We start from the raw sequence: 26,270 nt of genomic DNA on the forward strand, positions 1-26,270 counted from the left end.
TCATGCCAGTGATTTACATAATCATTCATAATGAAACAAAATATCCTGACACACAAATGTTTAAGTGAAATAGAGTAAATGTTTTTTAACAATTGTTCCTTTCCTTAACAAAAGAATAACAAAAATCCTCCAATGGCCTACCAATGAGGTAATTTCTGTTTCACTGACTGTAGGAGCGCTCCCATTACTCTTTAAAGTACAACAATTAATTGTGCTGTTGATGTGACTGAAACACTAATCTGGTGTTAGGACAATCTGACAGATAAATGAAACTTGATTCCGCCCTCATGCCATTTTTAACAATCACTTTCAGGTGGTGTGGAACCTCAACACTAAAGGCCAAAGTAGGAAGGTAACCTAGGAAAATACCTTTATAATCCAGGAATAGGAAAGATTTCTTAAAGTGGACACACAAAGAGCTAACAACAAAGGACTGATAATCCTAGACTACACTAAAACTGATACCTGTTCATCCAGAGACATTACGAAGGTGAAGAGGCAAAGTAGAGAGAGGAAGAAAATAGTTGTATGTGTGTGTAATGGAAAATATATAGATTGACTATATCACATAAACAGACTATCTAGAAGCAAAATGGGCTATAAATTTAAACACTTCACAAAAGAGGAAGTCCAACTGGTCAAAAAACACAAAAAGGCACTAGTCCATTAGGATGCAGGGAAATGCAAATTCAGAGTATCAGGACTTACCATTACTCAGGTGCCAGAGGTCTCGCTTTTATTAAGGGCAGGTATTGAAGGTGCCCATGTGCAGGAGGACATACAGCAACTGTTGGTAACGACTAAAACCTGGAAACCACCTAAGTGTCCTTTAATAGTCAAATGGTTTTTTTTTTTTAACTCCACTTTATTCATACAATGGAAAACTCCACAGCAATAAAAGTGCATAAATTACAGAGGTGAGCACACCATAGAGGAGAGGCAAGCAACACAGTCCTCTTTAGGAGGGAGCTGTGACACCCAGGGCACAGATTGACCTTTAGGCTGCAGGCAATGTTGTTTCTTGTCAGAGATGGTTGCAACAGGTGTTAGTGCTATAAAAACTCTTGAAGATGCACATGTGTGTTGTATGTACTTCTCTTAAATATTTGATTCCACAGCAAACGTTTAAATTTTCTTAATCTGAAATACTATACCTTTGCTTTATTTAAAAATATATTTGGCATGTACGCCATTGGAAAAAAAATTCTTCCATGGGTTTTGTAATGTAGGAATACATTTTTGAGAAAAACAGATTTTTTAAAAAAGAAATTTATGCACTAGATTAAAATGAGTTAATTTTCTTATGGTCTGCTACACGAGAAATTTCCCCATGATAATCAAAAAAGACAACTCTGTCGATAAAACAAATCCTTTTTATGAGTCTTTCTAAAATCAAAACATGTAAAGTTTCTATTTGGGTTTAACATGGAGGAAAATATTTACCCCTATTAAGAAAGTGGGACTGTGGCCATTCCATGCCCAGTATAGCTACCATACATTCGACTTCGTGGGAACTACAATTAATGTTCACAAAATGATCGTAACTGAAGCTTGGGTTCACAAAACTCATAGCAGACTTCGCTGGGCAACTGGTAAGACCTGCCCGATAGTTACTTCCACCAAAGGAGGTAAAGGTGCAGCAGCCCCTTAGCTGGTTTTGCTTTATCCAAGCATCTTCCCTTTCTCACATTCCAGGTCCCGCAGGAATGAAACCCTCTCCCGGATAACTACCTTCACTTACACTCCTCCTGGCACAAGTAGGGAAACAAGACTCAGCCTGGGCGCGACCCGCACTCCCTGGGCCGCGCAACCAGGCTTCAGGGTGGCGCGCCCCCCACCTGGCTCTCCCCGCAGCGGGTGTCGCTCCGGGGCTTAAGACCGCGCTCTGCGCCCCGGCGCCCCCGGGTGGAGGGAGAGGTAAGGAGGGCGAGGCCTGCGGGCGGGGCGGGGCGCGGTGACAGCGGGAGCCGGGCCCGCCCCTGGCTCCCACCCCCGAGCCCACTGCGTCGGCCTGCCGGCGGCTGCCCGGGAGCGTCTCCAGCCCCGCGCCGCGCGCGCTCGCCCGCCCCCCGCCGCCCGCGCTCGACCCGCCGCCGCCTGCGCCCGCGCCAGCCCCCGCAACTCCGCCGCCCGGTAAGCCCCCATCCGGCTCGGGGTCCCCCTAGAGCTCGCGGGGCTCCAAGCCTGCGCCGGGGCTTCAGCCATATCTGGGCAAAATATTCAGCTGTCGCCGCCGCCGCCAAGAGGGACTGAGCGTGGCTCCCTCTATAAATAGCCGCCGCCTCGGGTTGCCTCGGGGGCTGGGGAGCCCAGGTCTCGGGGTCCGGGGCTCTGAGCTCCAGTGCGCGCCGCGCAGCGCGTGTGGCTCGGACTTGGGCGCGCTCCCCTCTGCGCCCCCCGCACGGCGTCTGTAAACGCAAGTAGGACCTGGGGGTTCTGGCAGAGCAGGACAGAGGCCGGGGGTCCCCGCGAGCGGGCGCCCCCACCTCCACCGGACGCCGGCGAGGCGGGGCTCTGAACCCGCGGGAGCGACGCTGGGTGCAGGTGCCCGCCCGAGCCCGGCACGGTGGCGAAGCCTCCCTCCGGCTGCAGTCTGTCTGGGGGTGGGAGCGGGGGCATAAGTGCCCGGGTGGATGTGGAATCCGGGTTGGGGCTGCGCTTGTTTGATGGCACGAAAAGTTTTCCGAACTGCGGGAGATGACAACGTTTAAAGCGCCGCGATCCACGCTTTTCGCGCCAAGGTGGAGCTGGAAAGAGCCCGGAGGCAGATGTCCCCTCTCGTTCCCCAACTTGCAGGCTGGCTTGGCCAGCCCCTTCTTTCCCTGGGCCTCGGTTTCCCCCTTCGTAGGGACTGAGTTTGCGTCCCGCGTCGGAGCTGGGAGCCTGTGTCCGGGGAGCGGCTGCGCGCTCTCCCCCCACCTGTTCACGCGCCGCACACGGCCGGAGGGGGTGCGGGAACCTGAGACTTGCGAGGCCCCTCAGATTCGGGTCGCAGACTGGACCCTACTCGGATGGGACAACTGGGGGAGCTCGCTCGGGCGCTTCTGGGCATCTCCCTTGGGAAGCTAGTGCAGTCACCGCTGCAAACCATCCTGTGCCTGGAACAGCTTTAGACCCAAGGAAGGGGGCAGGGCCAGGGGCTCCAGTCCCTGGGCATGTTCCTGGGCATGTTCCCCCATCTACATGGGGGTGTCTATGATGCGCCCTCACCCCATCTGCCCCCTTCCCTGCCCCGTTCCTACTGTTACCGATGCTATCGTCAGCCTTGACACTCCACCACTCCAACTCTTGGAGTTGAACTGAACCAAGCATGTCTGTGTCTGAATCAGGGAACCAGATCCTAACCCAGGTTCTGGGGCCCCAGCTGCAGCATTCTGAAGACCCCCATCTTTCTCCCAGCAGTGACAGCCATTTTGTTCTCCGTGAAGGGCTGCAGAGCCCCCTGCTCAAGGTCACAAGCTCCTGGACAAGTGGGAGGTCTCCAGCCTTTGTCACCTCTTTTCTGACCCTTCCTGATGTTTAGGCAGTTTTGGGGGTCTGTGAGGATCCCTGTCAAGGTCCCCACCTTGATGGGCTGCCCTTATCCTGAAGCTTTATTTTTGTTTCCATTTTGCTTTCTGTTATATATTTTCTCTGCAGCCATTTCAAAATGTCCCAGAATTAAGGACCCATGGAGAAGAAGGGTAAGGTTTCCTCCGCTGGAGTCAGACAACAAACAGGCAGAGAGCGAAAGCAGGAAAAGCTGCCGCTTCTGAGTGTTCATTTTCTTAAATGAGCCATCTCACAAACTCCCATTTTAAAAGGTCTTGGCCCCTGAGTCGCTCGCAGCCTGACTGGAAAGGCGGGTCTCCTCTAAAAATAGCCTCCACCCCACCTTATCACAGTCTCACACCTTCTCCCTCCAGCATACAGCTGCTCGGGGCCCTCAGCAAAAACTTGAAAACAGGGGCTACGTAGTAGCTTTGAGGAACAGAACATGGACTGGCCTGGAGGTTAGGCCCCCTGGCTCCAGCCCAGCTCTGCCACCCACTGAGAGTGACCTTGAGCAGCAAGGAGCTGGGCAAGGTGGGCTCTGGAAGACCTGCATCAAGGGGTTCTGAGTTTCCCGGGGGAGTGTCCCCTGTCTAGCATGAGAACAATGAAATGCCAGGTATACAATACAGAGGGCTCATGCTGTGAGGAGTCCAGAAAGAGGGCCAGAAAGTGACTTCCCAAGAGCCAAGGGAGGTCAGTGGTCAGTTACCGGAGAAGGGAGGAACACGCTGGGAAGGGGCACCAGGACTGGCAGGGAGTCCTGGTGACTTTGACCTGGGCATTGCAGAGACTAAAAAATAGAGCCTGCCACTGCTTTACCGGGCCAGTGACCCAGCCTGTCTGTCTGTCTGCTTTCGCCTCAGTTGCCTCCTCTGTACAGTGGGGATAATAGTAGGATCCATTTCAGAGGGGTTGCTGTGGGGGATTAAGTGAGGTGATGCCAGTGCCTGGTGCCTTGCAGTGTTATTATTAGTGCTAGTGGGGGAAGAGCTAGGAACGAATGGGAGCTGAGAGAGTGTAGGAGCGCTCACAACTCTGAGCACTTGGATGGGAAAGCGAGGGAGCAGGCCCTGGAGGCAGGCACAAACAAGTGCTTCTGGGGTGAGAAGTATGAAAGAAGCTGAGAGCCACTGCCAGCAGCTCTAGAGTCAACTTCCTCTAGGATCAAGCTGAGTGAAGACAGGGAAAAATGAAGCTGGTCCTGGCTCAGGCCCCTGTGCCCCCTTGCAGACCTCAGCCTCTGCAAAGGAGGAGGTGATGGGCCATGAAGAGCAGTTTGACTGCCAGGGCCCTCGTGACCTTGGCTTGCTTATTTCTGAAATGACATCATCTATTGATGACTCCTGCTGAGCACAGTGATAATGGCCTTTTCCCGTCAATGTTGTCATGTTTTGGTCTTACTAATGGACCAGTGAAGTTGCCAACATAGCTAAAGAGGCCAATTGACTTTCCATTATAAAACAAGATCACCAATTAGATCAATTATTTGGCGCCATTATCAGTTTAAAGAAACAGCCCGTCTCTATAGGAGACCATGAATCAACTAGCATAATTCTGAAACCATTTCCTCCATTTGGTTTTGTGTTGCAAAATCCTTCTTTGGTTAATCCTGATGGATCTGACTCTCTTTGCTCTTTAATGATAAGGAAAGACTGAGCTCATGGGAGTCACCCTAGGACACACCAGAAGGGTTTTCTTCAGTGTTAGAAGGTGCCTGGTGCTTGTCTGATCTGGAAAACTAAACAAACTCAAGCATCTCTTGTTTCGCCTTTTCTTACAAACAACTTCTTTTCTCTGGGAGAAAAACAGATTTGTGGAAGGACATGACTGTGCCTGAGGAGGAAAAGATCCCGGGGAGAGACCAAGTCCAGCCCACATATCCCCGTCTCAGTTCCTCAAGGGCCCAACCTGAGCCATCCCTCACTCGGGGGCTCACAGAGCAGCGACCCCAGGGTCACCCCGGAGATAATTCTGGTGGGTGTTCACTCTCGGTGCCCAGGGGGACCCATGGGAAACAGAAAGTCCCATTGGCCTCAGTCAGCCTCCTTCATCTCATGAGCAATCATCTTACCTGTCTGTCCCTGAAAAATTGGTGCCACTCTCAATCCTATTCTCTTTCACCCTCCTGTAACCCCATTCACTCCCATGGGGGGTCCATGGTTCCAAGCACGCCCTATAAGTTTTGCGATTTCCAAATTTGTGCGTAGCCTGGACCTCTCTCCTCAGCCCTAGGCGTCTGTGACTCCTGCCTATTGGACAAAGCCAAAGAGGCACCTTATGCCCCCAGGGCCCAGGCTTAGGCTCATCACCCAGTCTTCTTCTGATATCCTTGGTTAGCAGTAATACCACCTGCCCAGGAACCAAGCAAGAAAGCTCCTTTCCCTTCACGCCTCATTCATTAGCTCAAGTTCTGTCTTGTTTACCTTCCTCAGTACCCCGTCTATTAATTTCTATTCCCACAATCACTACTCCAAACGATTACTTCATCACCTCTTAAAAGACTTCCTGTCTTTGTGAAACGGATCTATAATTGCTACTCCTCTCCTTTCAAGGGCCCCCCATTTCCTACCCGATTCCTTAGCTTTGGACAACAGGACCATCTAAGATCTGGCCCCAAGATCTCCTGGCCCTCCCCAAAATTCTCCTTACCTTCTGGGCACGATGCAAGCAGACTTGTCTTCATGCTCCCTTACCTTTGCCCCTGCTATTCCTTCTGCCTGCAGTGCTGCTCCCTCCCTTCCCAACATGGTACACTTAATAGTCTTCCTTTAAAGCAGTATTCCTCATTGCCTTCCCTGTGCCCCCACAACCCCCTCGGAGAACCAGACATAGGTGCTCTAAATGCAATCATCCGCTTACATATCCTTATTTCTGACAGGACTGATAGCTCCTTGAAGACAGATTTTACAGCTCGGTTATTTCAGCTTCCCCAATATCTAGCTCAGATTTCTGTATTTGGCATAGCGTGAGGTCTTTATGTTTTGATAAATGATTGTCCATTGAATGAATGGATAAATGCACACAACGAAAGCTCTGTTACCAGCCCATCTGCTCCATGAGGGCAGATACCACATCTATTCTCCTCACCAACCCAGAAACCCTTGCCAGCCCCACCACAGTAAGTAGACTGAATCTATGGCTCTCATTTGAAACTCAGGGTAATTCTGTAAGGGAGGAAGGGTATATATTATTACCCCCTTTTTGTAGAAAGGACAGTGAATTGTATGAGATCATCCAATTGGGGTGTATATTCTAGATAGGCCAAGTTTGGTAAGCTTGAGAATGAGAGTCCTAGTGTTCTATACTCACCTTTCTCTAATGTTGATTTACTTGGAATTTTGTTTAAAATGAAGCTTTGGGGCCCAGTAGGCCCAGGAAGAGGGCTGAAATTCTGATTTCTAATAAACTTCTTGTTTCCATTAAGTTCTAATAAACTTCTTTAATAGCATAGTAATTCCTAATACACTCTAATACACACCTAAGGGTGTGATACTCATCCTACATCCACAGATCACCACACTGAGCACCAGGGTGAGTGCCAAAGTTTTCCTTGGGGCATTGCATTAAAATACTACTTTAGTCAGATCTACAAAGGAATTCATTTGGAACCTGACTCAACATCAAAGGTTCTTTCTGATATTTTTTAATGGGGCAAGTGCAGGTGAGCATGGAGCATGATAGAGCATGTGGCAGGGCTGGCAGAACACCAGGGAGCACAGGTGTAGTGCCAGGAAGGCACAGACCAAGTTCTCTATGATCCAGGCTGACAGGTAAAGGAGAGTCCTCGGTAGCTTTTCAGGCTTTTATTGAGCTTTTTACATCATATGTAATGTGGCACCCAGGTACACTGCAGGCAGGGGGGCCGGGAGGCTGGCAGCCTCCCAGCTCCCAACAAGTCTTCACTCTTTCTGGGCTCTCTGGCGTTCTCTCATGGTTTCTGCTTCTCTGCTCCTCCTGCTGCTGCTCTTCTCATTCTGCTACTCTACTGGCACCCCCCTGATACCACCATTATAAGCTCAGTCTCTCAGCCCAGGTGTGCCCACCTATGCGCACCCACACCCTATTCCAGGTGCCCGCCATCAGGCAAGCATGTAGGACCGCAGGGGTCTATCATTAATACTAATGGCAGGAGGGCAGAAAAGCCTGATAATTTTCACTTACCCTACAACAGGGTAGGGAACCAGCTTTTGGTGGGTCCCATGGGGAAGGCTGAGGAACTAGAGTCACAGAGGGCCTAGAGCTGGGACACGTGGTTGCAGGCAGGGCAGCTGGTGGGGCACATGATTGGGGGAGAGGGAGGTGGTGAAGCACGTGGTGAAAGCATGCAGGCAGAGAGGACAGAGTCCCAGATATGCTGGAAGGTTCTGGCTTCCCAACTATTTCCACCTGCGTCCACCTTAGCCTCCTACTCCTTTGCATTCTGGAGAAATTTAAGCCCACATAGGACTGTAAAGTCAAAGCGCCCCGTTCCTGGCCCACTTAGAATCACCCCTGAACACGGGAGCTCCAGACTAATCTGTCCATTACCTTTCCCGGGCACAGTGCTTGCAAGGTTGGTATCTCCAGCCGGTGCTGCAGTGAGAGCCCCATCCCCGCCTCAGCATCACGCAGAAGACCAGGGAGAGGGCAGCCTGGACCATGCGCCTCCTACTTGCTGACTCAGGAAAATTTAAAATGTCAGGCTGGATGCATATGTTTATTTATGGTTTTTATACTGCATTCCACTTACACCATTAAAACTGCACAGACAAGGTAACTGGTAAGAAGAGGAATTTTTTAAAAGGCTGAAAACTTGAAAATTAGGATCTTGAAACACTTTGAGGATCTGGTGGGAGTTATAGACCCATGCTCCAGAAAAATGAATATTTCCATGTCATTTCAGTAGGTGTGTCCATGCTCAGGAAGACCATTCAAAAACCCAGGTTAAAAATGCTCAACACAGAGTAAGAAGCAAAAATTATGTCAGCATCTGGCTGAAGACAACTGTATTTGAATACTCAAGACCTCTCTGACTTGAATCATATCTGCCAAGGGGAGACAAGATGAATTAGAGGATGCTTCTTGTCTGATTACCAAAAGAATATTGGCCCTTCCAGAGGAGAAATGTTTCTTAGCCCTGTCAGCGTGTGTGGTCACTTGGTCCCTGAATGGCGGGCAGTGGAGCCTAGTAGTTAGGAACATGGACCCTGGGACCACCTCCCTGCAGCACGCGTCAGGCCTGCCACTTACTGGCTGAGTAAACGCAGGTGACTTTTAATCCCCCAGCCACAGTTTCCCCATCTGTAGGGGTTTCCTCATCTGTTGTGGGGACTATATTAGTTATTCCACATGACATGCTTAAGACTATGCTCTCCTGGGTAATAGTGTGCCCCACCCCAGGAGCTGTGTCCACTGTAGCCGCAAATGAGACCCTATTTGCAAAAAGGGTCTTTGCAGCTGTAGTTTGTTAAGATGATTAGGGCGGGTCCTGCATCCTTCTCATGAAGAGGCGTGGGCATAGCCGGGAGGGAGAGCAGTCGATGATGGCGTCACGGCGTGAGTGATGGGGTTACAAACCCAGGGAGGCCACCAGGTTTGTAACCTGGGTTACAAACCCAGGTGCCGGCAACCACCAGAAACTAGGAGGTAGGCTTGGGTAGTTTCTCCCTCAACACTGGCGAAAAGAAGTCAACTCCGCCAACACTTTGGTCTTCCCACTTCTGGCTTCTGAGCTGCAAGAGTAAGTTTACATCGCTTTAAAGCATCTAGTTTGCGGTGATTTGCTGTGATGGCCCTAGGAAATTAATACAGTGTAATTTCTGCATTTCAGTTTCTTCGTCGGTAAAATGGGAATAAAATGTACTTCACAGAATTCTTAAGATTGCTTGAAGTGAGCCCTTGCAGGGCCTGGACCCTGCCGGGGTGGAGTTAGCGGTGGCAGCGCGGGGTGGGGAGGGCGGAGAGCCACAGGTCAGGCAATGATAATGTAGCCTGTCCTGGGTCTGCGTTATAGTTTCCCTACCCAGTGCCCTACTGCTGGACTTCCATATGGTTCCCGGTATTTTTGCTAATGTAAATAACAACCAGAGAACTTGCACATGTTTTTGTGCTATTGGGTGAGTAAACGGGTAAATTCCTAGAAGTGAATGGCTGAGTCAAAGGGTGTGTGTATTTGGCTTAACACTCCTTGAAAGAGGGTTTACCGCGGAGGGCTTTGTCCTGTGTGGCCCTGCTGGTTTCCTGCAAGGCTCTGAGTGTTAGGAATCCTACACTTTCTCGTCTTTGTCAGTCTCATAGGTGAGAATGGGCGTTTCAAACTTGATTTATTTTTCCATAATTGTGACTGAGTTTCTTATCTGTTCATAGGCTTATTAGTCATTTATATTTTCATGTGAATTGTTCTTTCTACATTATTTTTACTGGGCTATATTTTTTCTTTTGTGGGAACTTTTTTAAGCAAATTAGTCCTTTGCTCAATGTGCAGCAAATATATTTTTCTATAGGTTTTCAGAAAATGCAAAAACATGCTACATAAAACTGTATCTGACGTTAACAACTGATAAGAGGCAAAGGACAAAATTTGTGTTTGTAAAATGGAGAGGGAGGAGCGGCATGAGTTCCACAGCCTTTTCTACAAACCAACTTTTATCCTACTAATGCTTTGGACTATGACTGTCAAAGTCAATATAATCCTAGACATCACACATTCATTCATTAACAAACCTTCTTCAGCACCTGAGCCCCTGGGTTATGCCTTTCTGTTGGCCCCCAGAGAGAATGCCGCTTGCCCGCAAGCAGCTCTCAGTCTTGGAGTGTGGGGTGCATTAGGATGATGCCTCTGAGGACAAAGCTCTGGCGGCTCTCCCCAGTGGTGCTGAGATGTGTGGTTTGTCAGAGCCCTTTCCAGCTGGTGTGGAGGAAGATGCCAGGGAAGAGGCGGAGGTTGGTGGAGCTCATGGAGGTCAATCAGGGGTCTGAACTAGGGAAGTTGCTGAAAGGTGGGGAGAGGGAGCCACATGGTGGCATTCAGGATGCTTTGCTGGGCAGGTGGGCAGGCCAGTTGGGACAAGGAGAGGTCTCCATCTTTTCCCGGAGCCCTACTGCTTACAGTGATTTATGCGGTGACTCAGGCACTATGATGACCTCAAGAGATGCAGAATGAAAACATGCTGGTGGACGCACGCACACACACCCGGCCTAATTTAAACCACTTGAGAAGTGACTGGCATGCGGGCCTTTGAGGCCTGGTATGCCCTGAGATGGGGCTTGTAGCAAGTGCAGAGAGTGATGGAGTCACACACTGTTTTTCAGAAGGTGCTTTCCCATATGACTAAGAGAATGAGATCAGCCAGGGAAAAAATAAATGCAAACAGGCCAGGAAACAAGTTTGTTTTTTGTTTTTTTTTTTAAATATCTGGCTTCTCTCCTCTCCACTTAGTGACTCCAAACATGTCTTTCATAATAAAATCAGACCTTCAGTTTCATCTTTTCAGCTCCCAACAACTACCATCAAGACATCACACTCCTTGGAGGACCTCTCCTAACATTTTGGTCCCCACCTCCATGCCTATCCTCACAGGTGCTCACCACTTCCTGAATCAACCCAGTGGTTCCTTGTGTATTTTTTATTGTTAGAAAGTTCCTTTTGCTAATCAGACATCCATGTCTTGGTAACCTCAGTAAATGATGTCTTCTGCCTGTTGGGGAGCCACAGACCACTTCTGTTCCTTCTTCCCCAAGTCTGTTCATTAGAGATTTGAGAAGTGTGGTCATGGTCAACCTGGTCCTTCAGTTGTTCTTCATGTGACACTCTTTGCCCTTCTCTGGAGCATCCCTCAAAAGAAGGCCCAGTTCCCAGAAGAGGTTACCCACATGGCTAATGTGCTTAGCATCATTAGTCATCAGGAAAATGCACAATGAGATGCAACAACACATCCACCATGGTGGTTAAAAGTGAAAAGTACTGACTATACAGTTGGATAGTATCTACTGAAACTGCATGTATGCCTACACTATGATCCAGCAGTTCTATACCAGGGCACACACCCAAGAGAAATAAGTGATAACTTCTACGAAAATACATTCATAGCATTATTTATAATTAACAAATACTGGGCAAAATTTATTTTTTTATTTAAATTTTATTTTTATATTTCCCATACAATTGCAACCCCCTTATTTTGACCCCAAGGCCTCCTTTCCCCGCCCCCCAACCCCCATAGAGTGTCTCTTGTTCATAGTTATTTGTTGATTTTGATATTTTCTTTCTTATAGTTATTCTTTTTCCTGGTCCCTTATTTAAGTTTTCTAGATTCCTGCTATGAGTGAGACCATGCAGTATTTTTCTTTTTCTTTCTGGCTTATTTCTCTGAGCATGATCCCTTCCAGCGCCATCCATGTTGCTGCAAATTGCATGTGTTTATCTTTTTTGATTGCTGAGTAATATTCCATGGTGTATATGTACCACATCTTCTTGATCCAGTCGTCTATTTTTGGGCATTTGGGTTGTTTCCAAAACTTAGCTATTGTAAACAGTGCTGCTATAAGCATAGGGGTGCAGGTGCTCTTGGGAATTGATGTTTCTGTGTCCTTTGGGTAAATACCTAGGAGTGGAATTGCTGCATCAGATGGAAGCTCTGTGTGTAGTAGGTCCAGAAATCTCCACACAGCTCTCCATAGTGGTCGGACCAGTTTGCACTCCCACCAGCAGTGCAGGAGAGTTCCTTTTTCTCCACAACCTCGCCAACATTTGTTGCTGCTAGTTTTTTTAATATGTGCCATTCTCACTGGTGTGAGATGGTATCTCATGGTAGTTTTGATTTGCATTTCCCTGATTACAAGTGATGTTGAACATTTTTTCGTATGCCTGTTGGCCATTTGCATTTCCTCTTCAGAGAAATTTTTAGCTCTTCTGCCCATTTTTTGACTGGATGATTTTCTTTGTTTTTGTTGAGTCTCATCAGCTCTTTGTAGATTTTTGTGATCAGTCCTTTATCATTGGTGTTGTGTGCAAAAATGTTCTCCCAGTCGTTGGGGTTTCTCTTTGTTTTTGTTATGGTGTCTTTTGCTGTGCAGAAGCCCTTTAATTTGATGTAGTCCCAGCTGTTGATCTTTGCCTTCACTATCACTGCTTTGGGTGATGTGTCTATAAAGATGTCTTTGAGGTGCATGCAATGTAGTGTTTCGCCTATATTTCCTTCTATGTATTTTATGGTTTCAGGTCTTATGTCTAGTTCTTTAATCCATTTTGAGTTGGTTTTTGTGCATGGTGTGAGGTAGTGGTCAAGCTTCATTCTTTTACATGTAGCGACCCAGTTTTCCCAGCACCATTTATTGAACAAACTTTCTTTGCTCCAATGCATATTCTTTGCTCCTTTGTCAAAGATTAGTTGACCATAAATCTGTGGGTTTATTTCTGGATTTTCTATTCGATTCCATTGGTCTATGTGTCTGTTCTTGTTCCAATACCATGCAGTTTTGATGATTATGGCTTTGTAGTAAAGTTTGAAGTCTGGGAGTGTGATGCCTCCATTCCCTTCTTTTTTTTTTCAGGAGAGCTTTGGCTATTTGGGTTTTTTTTGTGGTTCCATATGAATTTCATCAATAATTGTTCTATTTCTTTGAAGAATGACATTGAAATTTTGATTGGAATAGCATTGAATCTGTATATTGCTTTTGGTAGGATGGCTATTTTCATAATGTTCATTCTTCCAATCCATGAGCAGGGGATGTCTTTCCATTTCTTTGTGTCTTCTTCTATTTCTTTTAACAGTGCTTTATAGATTTCTTTGTATAGGTCCTTTACCTCTTTTGTTAGATTTATTCCCAAATATTTGATTTTTTTTGTTTCTATAGTAAAAAGGGATTTTTTAAAATTTCTTCTTCTTCAGATTTATTGTTGGTGTATAGGAAGGCTACTGATTTTTGTGTGTTGATTTTGTATCCTGCCACTTTATTGAACTGATTGATGAGTTGAATTAGTTTTTCTGTGGAGTTTTTGGGGTTCTCTATGTATATTATCATATCATCTGCAAATAGTGATAGTTTGACTTCTTCTTTTCCTATTTGGATTCCTTGTATGTCTTTCTCTTGTCTTATTGCTCTGGCTAGGACTTCCAGTATTATATTGAAAAGCAGTGGTAAGTTGGACAACCTTGTCTTGTCCCATATCTTAATGGGAATGCTTTCAGCTTTTCGCCATTGAGAATGATACTGGCTGTTGGCTTGTCATATATGGCCTTTATGATGTTGAGGTATGTTCCTTGTATCCCAAGAATTTCAAGGGCTTTTATCATGAATGGGTGTTACACTTTGTCAAAAGCTTTCTCGGCATCTATTGATATTATCATATGTTTTTTCTATTTCTTTTTGTTGGTGTGTTGGATAACATTGATTGATTTTTGGATGTTGAACCATCCTTGTGTTCCTGGAATGAATCCTACTTGGTCGTGGTGAATTATCTTATGGATGCATTGTTGGATTCTGATAGCTAAAATTTTATTGAGGATTTTTGCATCAGTGTTCATTAGGGAGATTGGCCTGTAGTTTTCTTTTTTTGTGTTGTCCTTGTTTGATTTTGGTATAAGTGTAATGTTGGCTTCATAGAATGTGTTTGGTATTATCCCTTCCTTCTCAATTTTTTGGAAGAGTTTGTAAGGATAGGCACTAATTTGTCTCTGAACATTTGGTAGAATTCATTTGTAAATCCATCAGATCCTGGGCTTTTGTTTTTGGGAAGGTTTTTGATTACCATTTCAATTTCGCTGCTTGTAATTGGTCTGTTTAGGTGTTCTATTTCTTCTTTATCTAGCTTTGAGTGATTGTAGAGTTGTAGGAATTTGTCCATCTCCTCTAGATTGTTGAACTTGTTTCCATATAACTGTTCATAGTAGTTTCTGATTATTTTGATTTCTGCTGTGTCCATTGTGATTTCTCCTCTTTCATTTATGATCCTGTTTATTTGTGCTTTCTCCCTTTTTTCTTTTGTGAGCCTGGCTAGGGGTTTGTCTATTTTATTTATATTTTCGAAGAACCAGCTCTTGGTTTCATTGATCTTTTGGATTGTTTTTTTAGTTTCGATTTCATTTATTTCTGCTTTAGTTTTTATTATTTCTTTTCTCCTACTGGTTTTGGCGTTTTTTTGTTGTTCTTTTTCTAGATCTTTGAGCTTCGAGATTAGGTTGTTTCTTTGAGTTCTTTCTTGTTTTTTTTTTTTTTTTTTTTTAAGATTTATTTATTTATCTACACAAGCACTGGGTACAGTCAGAAGCGCAGGAGGGTGAGAGAATTCACCAGAGCCAGAGCAGGTTGCAGAGCAGGCAGAAGGACCGAAGTACACTGCTGAGGGGAGCAGCGGGCGGCAGGAGAGGTCTGTGCGCCATGCGGGACCCTCCTCCGGTGGCCTGGGAGCAGCCGGGGATCGAACTGGTGCCGCAGAGGCTGCGGGCAGCTTCGCAACCCAGTGCTCAACCGCTGCACCACCGGGGAGGCCCTCTTTCTTGTTTCTTGATGTGAGCCTCTATTGCTATATATTTTCCTCTTATTACTGCTTTTGCTGCATCTCATACATTTAGGAAATTGGTGTCCTCCTTGTCATTCAATTCAAAGAATTTTTTAATTTCTTCTTTGATCTCCTCATTAGTCTAGTGGTCTTCCAGTAGTGTGGTTTTCAATCTCCATGAGGTAGGAGAATTCCTTGCCTTCTTTTTATGGTTTATTTCTAGTTTGATGCCTTCATGGTCAGAAAAGATGCTTGGTATGATTTCAATCTTGGTGAATCTGTTGATGTTTGTCTTGGGTCCCAGTATGTGATCGATCCTGGAGAATGATCTGTGTGCGCTTGAGAAAAATGTGTACTCAGATTTTTTGGGGTTTAGTGTTCTATAGATGTCTGTTAAGCCCAAGCGCTCTAGATCCTTATTTAGATCTTTAGTGTCTTTACTTATTTTTTGTCTTGTTGACCTATCCATTGTTGATAGTGGTGTGTTGAAGTCTCCCACTACATATGTGTTTTCTCTGATGTCTGTTTTCAAAGATGATAATAGTTGTCTGATATATTTTGGTGCGCCTTCATTTGGTGAATATATGTTAATGAGTGTTATTTCTTCTTGAAGTATTGTCCCCTTGATCATAATGTAGTGCCCCTTGGGGTCTCTTTTTACCCTTTTGAGTTTGAAATCTGTTTTATCTGATATAAGTATAGCTGTTCCTGCTTTCTTTTTTGGTCCATTTGCTTGTAGGATTGTTTTCCATCCTTTGACTTTGAGTCTATTTTTATCTTTTGTAGCTAAATGTGTTTCCTGGAGACAGCAAAAGGTTGGGTTTTGTTTCTTGATCCAGCCTGCGACTCTGTGTCTTTTTATTGAAGAGTTTAGTCCATTTACATTTAGAGTTATTATTGATATGTTAGCATCTCTATTTGCCATTGTGTTTGTCTTTCCTTTGATTTTATTTATTTATTCTTTCAATAACTTTTTTTTTTTTTTTGGCCTTCTTTCGTTGCTATTTGTCCCTCTGAGGTTTTGGCTTTAGGACTCCTTGTAGTATTTTTTAGAGTGGGAGTTTAGTCGTAATGAAATTCCAGAGTTTCTGTTTGTCTGGGAAGGTCCTTATTCTTTCTTCATAGAGGAAGGAGAGCTTTGCGGGATAGAGTATTCTTGGTTGGCATCTGTTTTCTTGGAGTCTGTTGACTATGTCCCTCCACTCTCTCCTTGCCTGTAGTATTTCTTCGGAGAAGTCTGATGTCAGTCTGATTAGTTTTCCTTTGAATATTATCTGTTTCTTCCCTCTTGTCAGCTTCATTATTTTTCCCTTGTCTTGGATTCTTGGGAGCTTTACTATTATGTGTCTTGCTGTATTTTTCCTTTCATCATGGAAGTTTGGTGTCCTTCTTGCTTCTTGTGTATCAATTTTCAGCTCCCTCTTCACGTTTGGGAAGTTCTCTTCAATTATTTCCTTGAATATTTTCTCTGTTCCTAGGTCTCTCTCCTCTCCTTCTGGGATTCCTATAACTCTTATATTTCCTTTCCTCATGGACTCAGATAGTTCCCAAAGTCTTTCTTCAGTCTTTTTCCTTTGTACTTCTCTTTCCTTTTCTGTTTTGGTTCTTTTTATTTCTGTGTCTTCAAGAGTACTTATTCGTTCTTCCATTTCATCTATTCTGCTTTCATTGCTTTTCCCAGAATTCTTTAGCGTCTCCATTAATTCTTTGATCTCCTGCATTTCTTTTACTTCCCTCTTTAGGGACTCAATTTTATTCTTCTGAGCATTGTTTTCCTTAATGACTTCTATCAGTTTTTCCATCACGGCAATTTTTAATTCTTTTTCTGGAAGGCTCAGAAGTTCCTCCAAGTCAAAGTAGTTGCAAGCTGGTGGGTAGGGTTTTTTTTGTGGTGTGTCTTTTTTCTGAGGTGTTGCTACTTTGCTTGTAGTTTTTCTTTTCCCTGCTGCCTGTCTTCTAATTTGCTTTATGCATTGGGACACTGTGCCGCTGGTACTGGCCGGCATCTTTTTGGTGTGTTCTTTCGGGAGTTTCAGAAACTGGCAATCCAAATGAGTCAAAAACTGTTATGCTGGAAGTCTAGTGAGGCAGTGGTACTTTGAGTATGTTAATGGTCACTGTCACAGAATCTCTCCTCCTTCTGTGTTTAGTTACAAATGTGCGTCTTGAAGTCCCACAGACTTCCCTGCAGGTGGGACAGCTGGATTGCACTCTGGGTTCCAAATCTCTGGATCCTCCTCTGGGCTCCGACTTCCTGCCAGGTGGGACCGGGCTTGTGGGGGCCTTCAGCTCACCTCTGACTGTGCAGGGAACCTTCTCCCTCTGGCTTCACAGGGAGCCTTCTGCCAGATTCAAGCAGTCTTTATTGAAGAAAGTTCCCTGTTCTAAAATGGCACTTTGGAGACAGGCACACTCTTCTGCGTGCCCGGTCTGCCCTGGCCATGGGTGCCCGCTCCCCCTCTGGGTTCGGACTGCTGGCCTGAAGGGGCCTGGCATGGGCAAACTTCCAAGCTCACCTCTGGCTCCTCTGGGAGCCTTTTGCCAGTTTCAAGCAGTCTTTATTGAATGGGCAAAATTTAAATGGCTATTAACAGTAAATAAATTATAGCATAATTCTGCTAATGGAATGCTATACACTAACGAAAAAGCACACACTGCTGCTAACACATAACTAGGGTGAATCACATATCAACAGATAAAATGTTGAGTGAAAGAAGCCAGCCACAAGAACATATACACTATATGTTTACATGTATATAATGTTCAAAGGCAGTCCATACTGATCTGTGGTTTTAAAAATCAGAATAGTGGTTAATTGTGGGGGGGGGGTGATAAATTGCAAAAGGCATAAGAAAACCTTCTGGTGAGATGGAGATGTTCTTTATTGCCATCTGAGTAGTAGTTACATAAGTATTTTCATGTGGGAAAGTTCAGTGAGTAGTCTTACAACTGTGTACTTACTGCAAAAAGTTTACCTTCCCCCATTGAAAGAGTGGGAACCCAGTGTTGAGCTCCAGGTTGAAGCCAGATATGACCATCACTGTCCTTGCTTTGGCCACTGTACTTTCATTAATACGGCTGAGATAGAATCATAACTTTTAGGCCGATATCTCATACTGTTCACTTCTGGTAGGTAGACTGTTATACCAGAACCCCCAAATCTTTCTCATAGCTTCTCAGACATGCCCACCCATCCAGTCCTTGTGGGATTGGCTTTTTGGGCTAGGCAATCATGGGTTTGAGGAAAGAATTAAACCAGCTGTCTGAACCCCATCATCCTTTATGGCATTCCTTTTCACATCACCCCTTGGGAGTTACTTGTTGTGCCCTCACTTTACAGTGGAATCCTTGACTCTCACAGGCATTAAGTGACATGCTAAGGCTGCCCAACCAGTTAGAACCAGGGCAGGGGTTTTAACCCAGGGATTTGTGATCCTTAATCAGTCACGCTGTGCCCTGAATGGGACACGAAGCTACTGGCATAAAAGTAGTGGCTGTTTATAAACTGCAAAGGTCTCTGCACATTGGAGTGATTACATTGGCATAAATATTGCATCATGTTTTAGGATGAGGATGTTCAGTTCCCCCCAAATTTCCAATACTCACTTGTCTACCCCTTCCATACTCCATCTACCCTCAACTGAGGACCAGTTGACTATCTTCTCTCAGAGGTGACAGGCCTGGATAGAATTTGGTTGTCCTCCCAGTTCAAGGCTGTATCCCACGTCAGTCCCACCTGTGCTTGGAGCCAGGGAGCATGTGCACTGAGAGCACTGCCCTCCCCCAGGGGTGAGAGACTTGGGAGCACAGACACCCCCCCTCCGGGGCTGCACCCAGAGGCCATGGGAGGAGCAGTGACTGGGGGAGTTGAATGGAGGACTAGGTAAGACATCACAGGCATGGAGGTGGGAAGGGAGTTCCAGGTGGAGAGCACAGCCCAGAGGATGGAGATTTCAGGGGTGAGGAGTCTAGACAACTGGAAAGGGGAGGCCTATGGTGGGATTAAAAGCTGGGAAGGTCCAGACACAACCAGATCTCTGATGGCCTCAGGCCCCAGGCTGGGGATTTGCTCATAATAGGAGCCATTGAAGCAGGCTTTTGGCTCAGGGGCAGGATCAGAATTGATTTTCACAAAATTCATTTGAACACTGAGCTGAGTGTAGTCAGGAAGAACTGGGGTAGGGAGGCTGTTGTACAAGACAGCTCTTAAAAGCAAGCACCATGGGAAGGGAGAGGAAGGACAGACATTAAGGTTGTACCAGAGAGTGGCTTCTAGTCACAAAAGGGCAAGTGGCTCGACTTATAGGAGGTACTTGGAGGAATCAAATTCATAGGGCTAGAAAGAGAATGGTGGTTGCCATGGCTGCGGGAGAAAGGGAGAAGGGTTAGTCCTTAATGTGGACATTGTCAGCTAGGGAAGAGCAAGTTCTGGAGAGGATGGTGGCAGAGTGTGAATGTAATTAAAACTACAGCACTGTATATTTAAGATGGCTAAAGTGGTAAGTTTTATATATATTTTTATATACCATGATTTTTAAAAAACTAAAACATTTTAAGAGCAAGAGAGAGGGTTGAGAGGCATGGAGCTGGAGCCGTGGAAAGAGGAGAGTCTGGGCTAGCCCCCAGGTGTCTGACCTGGGTCATGAATATGGTCAAGGTAAGGAGATGAGATGATGTGGTGAAGAGACCTGAGCTTGGGGTTGAACTTGTGGAGCCTGAAGGGCTGCAGGAGAAGCTGGAGCGAGCTCACCTGAGAGTTGTCAGCTTACCTCTGGTAACAGGCCCCACATGGGAGAAATGAGAACCCCTCAGGGAGTGCCTGAGACATGAGAACAGGGCAGAGCCCTGGGGAACAGGCTGGCCAGGAAGATGCATCATCAAGGAGACTTCGAAGGAGGGGACAGAAAGGCAGGAGGGAAACAAAAAGTCAACTCTCCTTTGTTTGGCTTCAAGGAGCTGGACTCATTCAAATACCGGAGTCTGGTGAGGGGAGCATGGGGGAGTGGTGGGCCTGGTAAGGGTGTTGGGAAGACATAGTAACCCAGGCCTGAGGGAGCAGGGACTGGTGCTTCTGTGGACCCATGATCTCTTTCTCAACCCCATGAGCTCCCCCTCACATGAGGACTTTCTGCCTTCTCGCCTCAGTGATCTCATGTTCATCACAGTCTCTCAGCTTCTCAGACATCTGCTTCATCCTCTCCTTATGTTCTATGTACAATGCTGTTATGGGTAGAATTGAGTTTCCCTCAAAAATGTACCTGTGAGTGTGACCCTACTTGGAAATAGGGGCTTTGCTGATGAACAAGTTAAGATGAGGTCATGGGGATGGGCCCCAATCCAATAGGACTGATGTCTTTATAAAAAAGGGGACATTTGGACGCAGACACACAGAATAGAGAGGATGCCAGCAATATGTCAAGAAATAACGGAGACCACCAGAGCTCGGAGGGAGGGAAAGACTCTCCACAGAGACTTCAGAAGTAATCAACCTGTCGACACGTAGATTTTCGATTTTTAGCCTCCAGAACTGAAAGAAAATACAGTTCTGTTGTTTAGGCCATTCAGTTTGTGGTACTTTGTTAGGCACCCTTTGCCCTCCTCCTTATCCCCCCAGGAAATGAATACACTTGCCAGGAAATAAAGGAGCTCATTGTGCAACTCATCCTCCTAGTTGTTGCTATCCCAGACACCTCGTAGGTCCCGCCGTTGGCTGCCCTTGAGCCAAGCTCCCAGCAGCTGAGGAGGATTATCACAGGACACTGATTGTGGCCACTCCTAGAGGTGCTCCTTGAAGGAGGGTAGCGGGGGAAGGGTCTATGAGGAGTGACAGCGAGCCCTGCACACCCTCTGTGTCCCTGCAACCAAGAAAGGGGAGAGGAGCAAGCTTTCGTGGTGAGGTGTCATGGCATAAAATGTCTTCCAAATGGAGGAGATGGGGTATGACGAATCCACTTTGTAAATCAATCTTCCTTTATTCATCATCAAGATATTCCCTGTTGCTGAAATAAGAAGATGGTATAACTGGAAACTATTCAGTGACTCTTGACGCGATTCTTCCCGAATTCGGGGAAGTGCCATCCATAAATCTAGATGCCACTCAGCAACCCCTTGCTGAGTGTTCCCGTGGGACTGAGGCTGGAAAAGACATGAGCAGAGAAGTCACTGGACCCACTTTCCATGAAAAATCTAGAAGGGGTATTCCTGGAGCTTCCCCATCCCAGAGCTTTCGGTTCTAAAGCCTACTGATGGACAGCCTCAGGCTTTGACCCACTACTTTTTCCTGTCTAACCCATCTAGTTTTACTGTCCAGCACAGCTAGTACACTCTATGTTTTCACATTCCTGGTGGCTTCTGCCACTCAGGACCAGATGTGCTGATAATGTAATTACATGCCAGATTTGGAAGACTTCTAAGTTTTTAAATGTGCTTTAAATTTATGGAGCTGCTCCTTTATTTTTCTCACCAACTCTCACACAGGACCCGATCTGTAGAGCAGGTAACAGAAGTACTGTTCTGCTGGGACCCCAGCAGCTTCATCATCCCCTTCCTACCCATCCCTCCAGCCCTCATAGACCTGGTCTGATTTTTCTCTTTTAAAGATGAAAACAGAGGATCTGAGAAGAGAAGGGACTTACCCAAGATTCCAAGGTCATGCGATCAAAGCCAGTTGTGCTCATTCCCTTGACTCGGATGACCAGAGAAAGGCACTGGTGATATGAAGACAAGTAAGACATAGGTCCCCGCCTGGGGGGAACTGCAGTCCGATGAGAGTGTAGGGGTGAGATGGAGCCCCCACAGCAGCAATATCTGCCTGGTGATACGCATCAACATTGTTGAGCCCATGTTGACCTTGCACCAGCTCAAGGCTTTGCTTGTTGCCACTGCGTCCTCACAGCACCCTAATGGGCGAGTACTGCCACCCTCCCATTATAGAGATGGTTTATATTACCAAGGAATCCTTTCTTCCAGGGAAATCTTACACAAAACTCCAAGTATACAAGTCAGGTAAAATCAGGGTGAGCCCCTCGCTTTGCCTAGTTTACCTCTGAGGCCCCTTTTCAGAGCCTGAAATCTCCCCTGTCACAGGCTAAAAGCCACCCATGCCATCCAATTCCTGCATGTCTCCAAGAGATAGGGATAGGTTACAAGCAGCGGCTCCCAGTCTGTTTATGCTCATTGCACAGAGTAGCAACCAGAGGCTGCCCAGGACATAACAATCACAACTAGTTCTCCCACCAAGTCTCCTGAATCTTTCATTATGAAACAGAGGCCTTTTATTGGCAGTAGAAGAATACCATCCCTTCCAAGCCATATCTTAAGGTCGAGCTGGCAGCGGCACTGTTAACCCATGACTTTCACCTCCCACCCTGTTTGTTCCTCACCTCCAGTTCCTCCATATCACGGGCCACAGGAGGAGAATCTTGCTTTAGAGAATGCATCCCCTAGGAGCCAAGTGGATGAGTGTGGCTTGAAGCTGACAGCTTCATAGTTTACCTTAGGCGTTCTCAGTGCCTCTCAGCTCATTTAACGTAACGTAACGTTGTAATATTCACAGGGCACTTGACACTAGAAAGGGCCTTGTAAGTACTCTGAAACAGGAGTTCTTAATTCACTGACACCTTGGAGTGTGTAAATAGTGGCTTGACTTTCCTGTGTGCCCTGAGGGAGCTGTCTTGAGGAAATTTAATGATCGCCCCACTTGGGGTGGCATTTCCAGAGGTGGGCTGCCACCCCAGCCCCACACCCCTCCTTCTGCTGCCTACTTTGTTCTTCCTGCTCTTCCTCCAACTCCTTTTCCCCAGCTGGCTTTGGTATGGCTTTCTCTCTTCCCTCTCCCCTTGTCCTGGCTCATCCTCCCTATGATCCTTCCACAACTTTTTCTAGGTATAATAATTTTTTTTAGATTTATTCATTTATGCATACAAGAATTGGGGTACAGGCCAGAGGTGCGGGGGAGGGGGTAAAAGGATTCACCAGAGACAGAGTAGGGAGCAGAACAGGCAGATGTACTGAAATACACTGCTGAGGGGAGCAACAGGCGAGTCAGGAGAGGTCTGCTGCACTGTGTGGGTCAGCTCCCTGGCTGGGGATCGAACTCATGCTCCAGTGGCTGTGGATAGCTTCATAGGTTGTGTCTAAACCCCTTGTGCCACCAGGGAGGCTCCAGGTATAATTTCTTTTGGACGCATTTTTCTGGGAAATGAGTCAGCTAGCAAAGACGGCAAGATTGCTAAGTGTCCGGGTCCCAAACCTGACCCAGCTGGCCCTGTCCTTGTGTGGTTGTCAGTGACTCCCTCAGGGCGCCCAGAGGTGAGTCTGTAGCAACGTCACCCACTGTTTCATGAGATTCCAATTTCAGAGCAGTTTCTCAAAGACAAGACTTTATGGTCAAAAGCATCAGGAAATCCTGCTTGTAACCTGTGTAACACAGAACCTGTTTGAACACCACCTAACAGACTCTAGTCTGGAGGTGGCCCCGGATGTCCCTGAGTTGGTTCTGGAAGCTTGCAAGTCTTTCCTGAGCATCCCTGCTGGCTCCAATCAGGGAAAGCCAAATTAGGTTTGTTCTCTGAGGGCACTCAGTAAGGTTATTTTTTATTTTTTTTCATCTATACCAGAGCATTGTCAGCTGCTTGTGCTTTCTTTGGAACTAAATAGAAATGAATCAAGAGGGGGCCCATTTATGGTCTGGATATTGCATTCTTGGGGTCTGGTCAAAGGAAGACGTCAGGCCATGCTGAGCCATTCTTAGAGAAAAGGATGCCACCAGGGCTTTCTGTATTTGGGAAGTAAGTCCTTCCTTATCAAGCCAGCTGTCACATACTGGATTCCTCCTACTAATATGCCCACACATATGCATATACCCTAATAACGTGTGCTCTCTGCTTTCTGAGACATAGTGAACTGTGGTTTTAGTTTATTTTTACTTTGTTTTTAATTAACAATGAATCCCAGTTTGTTGTTTTTTGACTGATTAGTTGGTTGCCTTTCCCAAGTTTTTGTTTCTCTCTACTCTGGAAACTTCCATCAGGTCATTTCACAGATGAGCCAGGCCTTTGGTTTGTATGAGGGTTTAAAAACACAAAATGCTGGACCTCCCCGGTAGTGCAGCAGTTGAGCGCTGGGCTGTGAAGCTGCCCGCAGCCTCTGCAGCGCTGGTTAGATCCCCTGCTGCCGGACAAGGGTCCCACATGGCGCGCAGACCTCTCCTGCCCCCCGCTACTCCCCTCAGCAGTGTACTCTGTCGGTCTGCCTGTTCTGTTCCCCGCTCTGGCTCTGGTGAATTCTCTCACCCTCCTGTGCTTCTGACTGTACCCAGTGCTTGTATAAATAAATAAATTTAAAAAAAAAAAAGAATTCCTTGTCTCAAGGAATTTAAAAAAAAAAAAAAACACAAAATTCTCCACAGGTTTGTATGGACTGTATTCATTTGCTAGGGCACACACCGAGTGGCTTAAACAACAGAAATGTGTTGTCTCCGAGCTCTGTAGCCCACAAGTCCAAGATCAAGGTATCAGAAGAGTTGGTTCCATCTAAGGACTGTAAGGATCTCTGGGGCCCCTCCTCTAGCTTGTGGTGGCTGTGTGGGAATTTTGGGACTTCCTTGTCTCTGCCTTCATTCTCACATGGTGCATGTGTCTGTCCAAATTTCCCCTTTTCATGAGGATACAGTCATGTTGGATTAGGGGCCCACCTTACTCCTGTAAACTGAGCTAATTTTATCAGCTATGATTCTATTTCCAAATGTCTCACATTGTTACTTGGAATGCAGTAACTGAGATACTGGGGTTAGGAATTTGGTGGACACATTCGGGGCACACAATTCAACCCATGATATACCAATCCCATACCAAGCGCTCCCTTCCTTCAACGGTACCTAAGAAGTTCTTCTGCAACACTTTCTAGGAGAAGAGCTCAGAATCTCTTTAAGGCTGTGTGACTAGACCAACAAACGCTGGTGGAGAATGAATTGAGGTCATTTCAGTAAAAACATCCTACTGTGTGCAGCCCTGTGTTTTTCTCTGGGGAGAGAGGAGAGAAGCAGACCAGACCCTTCTCTGGGAAAGCTGTAGGAGACGGACATGTGAGCTTTGTGGGGAGTGTGGACCCAGGACTGTGGGCATGAGGAGTTTTTGCTTGCTGAGGGCACACGAAGACTTCACAGAAGAGATGTGTGAGTTGGGCTTGTCATGTGATCAGACGGTTTCAGCCAAGCTGAAGGACAGAGAGCTTAAGGCACTTGGGCTTAAGTGGTGATGGCGTCATCACATTCTCTGAGCTCAATGTCCTCATCTGTAAAATGGGATTAACAACACACATATAATTCAGAGGTTAAGTTAGAAAGTCCCTGTGACATGCTTAACACACTGCTTGGCGTGTGGTAGTAAAAGTTAGCTTTTACTCTCGGCTATTTTTGTGGGATGGAATTGAGATGTAGGCGAACTGCCTGCATGCAGCAAGTGCTCAGTTATCCACTAATGCCACCCTCACTTTTTAAGATCAACTTTAGCAGAGTTTCCAGCACTTGTGCTCTCCATCAGGGTGTGGGGGGACCTGTGAAGATAGTACAGAAAAGTATCTGAACTATTTGCAAAATAAAATAGCTTGGGGCCATTCATTGGCCATTTATAGCCACCTATTTGCTCATAGTTGATGACCATTCCAGTGACAGTTTATTAAATCACATGTCCCCAGGACTTTTACCTTGCACAATTTGTAAGCGAATTCTTCCAACTTAGTGCAATAGTCCATTCCAGTAATTATCGTCCTAATGTTTCATAAACACGCCTAGGCTACTATGTGAATGACAATATCTGTTTGCTCTGAAAGACCAAATCCAAGAAGGGGCTTTATGACATTTTTCTCTTTCTGGTAGGTCATAAATCAGCACAGAAGCTCAGAAAGCAAAGACAAATTCTTCAACAATGTCATACCGACGAGAACTAGAGAAATACCGTGACCTGGATGAAGATGAAATCCTTGGAGCCCTCACAGAAGAAGAGCTCAGGACGCTGGAAAATGAACTGGATGAGCTGGACCCTGATGTGAGTAGGCACCCCCCCTCCAAAGGGGCCCCGTAGTCACAGGTTCAGGGGCAGCAACCATACAACCTGGCGAGGGGCGAGCGCAGACTTCCTGAAGCCACCACTTCCTTTTTCCTTCTGTGGCGATGACATGGGGACAGCACTGCCTTTGCAGCAGGAGTGTGTTGCGTGTGCATGCATGCATGCATATGTGTGTTGTGGCAGGTATAGCC

General features: G+C 46.3%; 1 protein-coding gene across 2 annotated transcripts in view; it reads left to right on the top strand.

Annotated features, from left to right (window-relative positions):
* The first annotated feature begins 2,104 nt into the window (after positions 1-2,104).
* The window catches only part of TMOD1 (tropomodulin 1), an 80,521-nt gene continuing 56,355 nt past the window's right edge, over positions 2,105-26,270 (top strand). The window contains exons 1-2 of one of the 2 annotated variants that reach the window (XM_037492133.2): positions 2,105-2,133; positions 25,890-26,058. In XM_037492133.2, coding sequence (XP_037348030.1) covers positions 25,939-26,058 — 120 coding nt within the window. In that variant the 5' untranslated portion in view covers positions 2,105-2,133; positions 25,890-25,938. Of the gene's footprint in view, positions 2,134-9,041; positions 9,254-25,889; positions 26,059-26,270 lie in introns of those variants that run through there. The other variant, XM_037492132.2, reaches the window with a different exon arrangement.

Source organism: Talpa occidentalis, unplaced genomic scaffold (genome assembly GCF_014898055.3).
Source record: "Talpa occidentalis isolate TD23 unplaced genomic scaffold, MPIMG_talOcc4v2.1 talOcc4.7, whole genome shotgun sequence".
Classification (NCBI taxonomy): domain Eukaryota; kingdom Metazoa; phylum Chordata; class Mammalia; order Eulipotyphla; family Talpidae; genus Talpa; species Talpa occidentalis.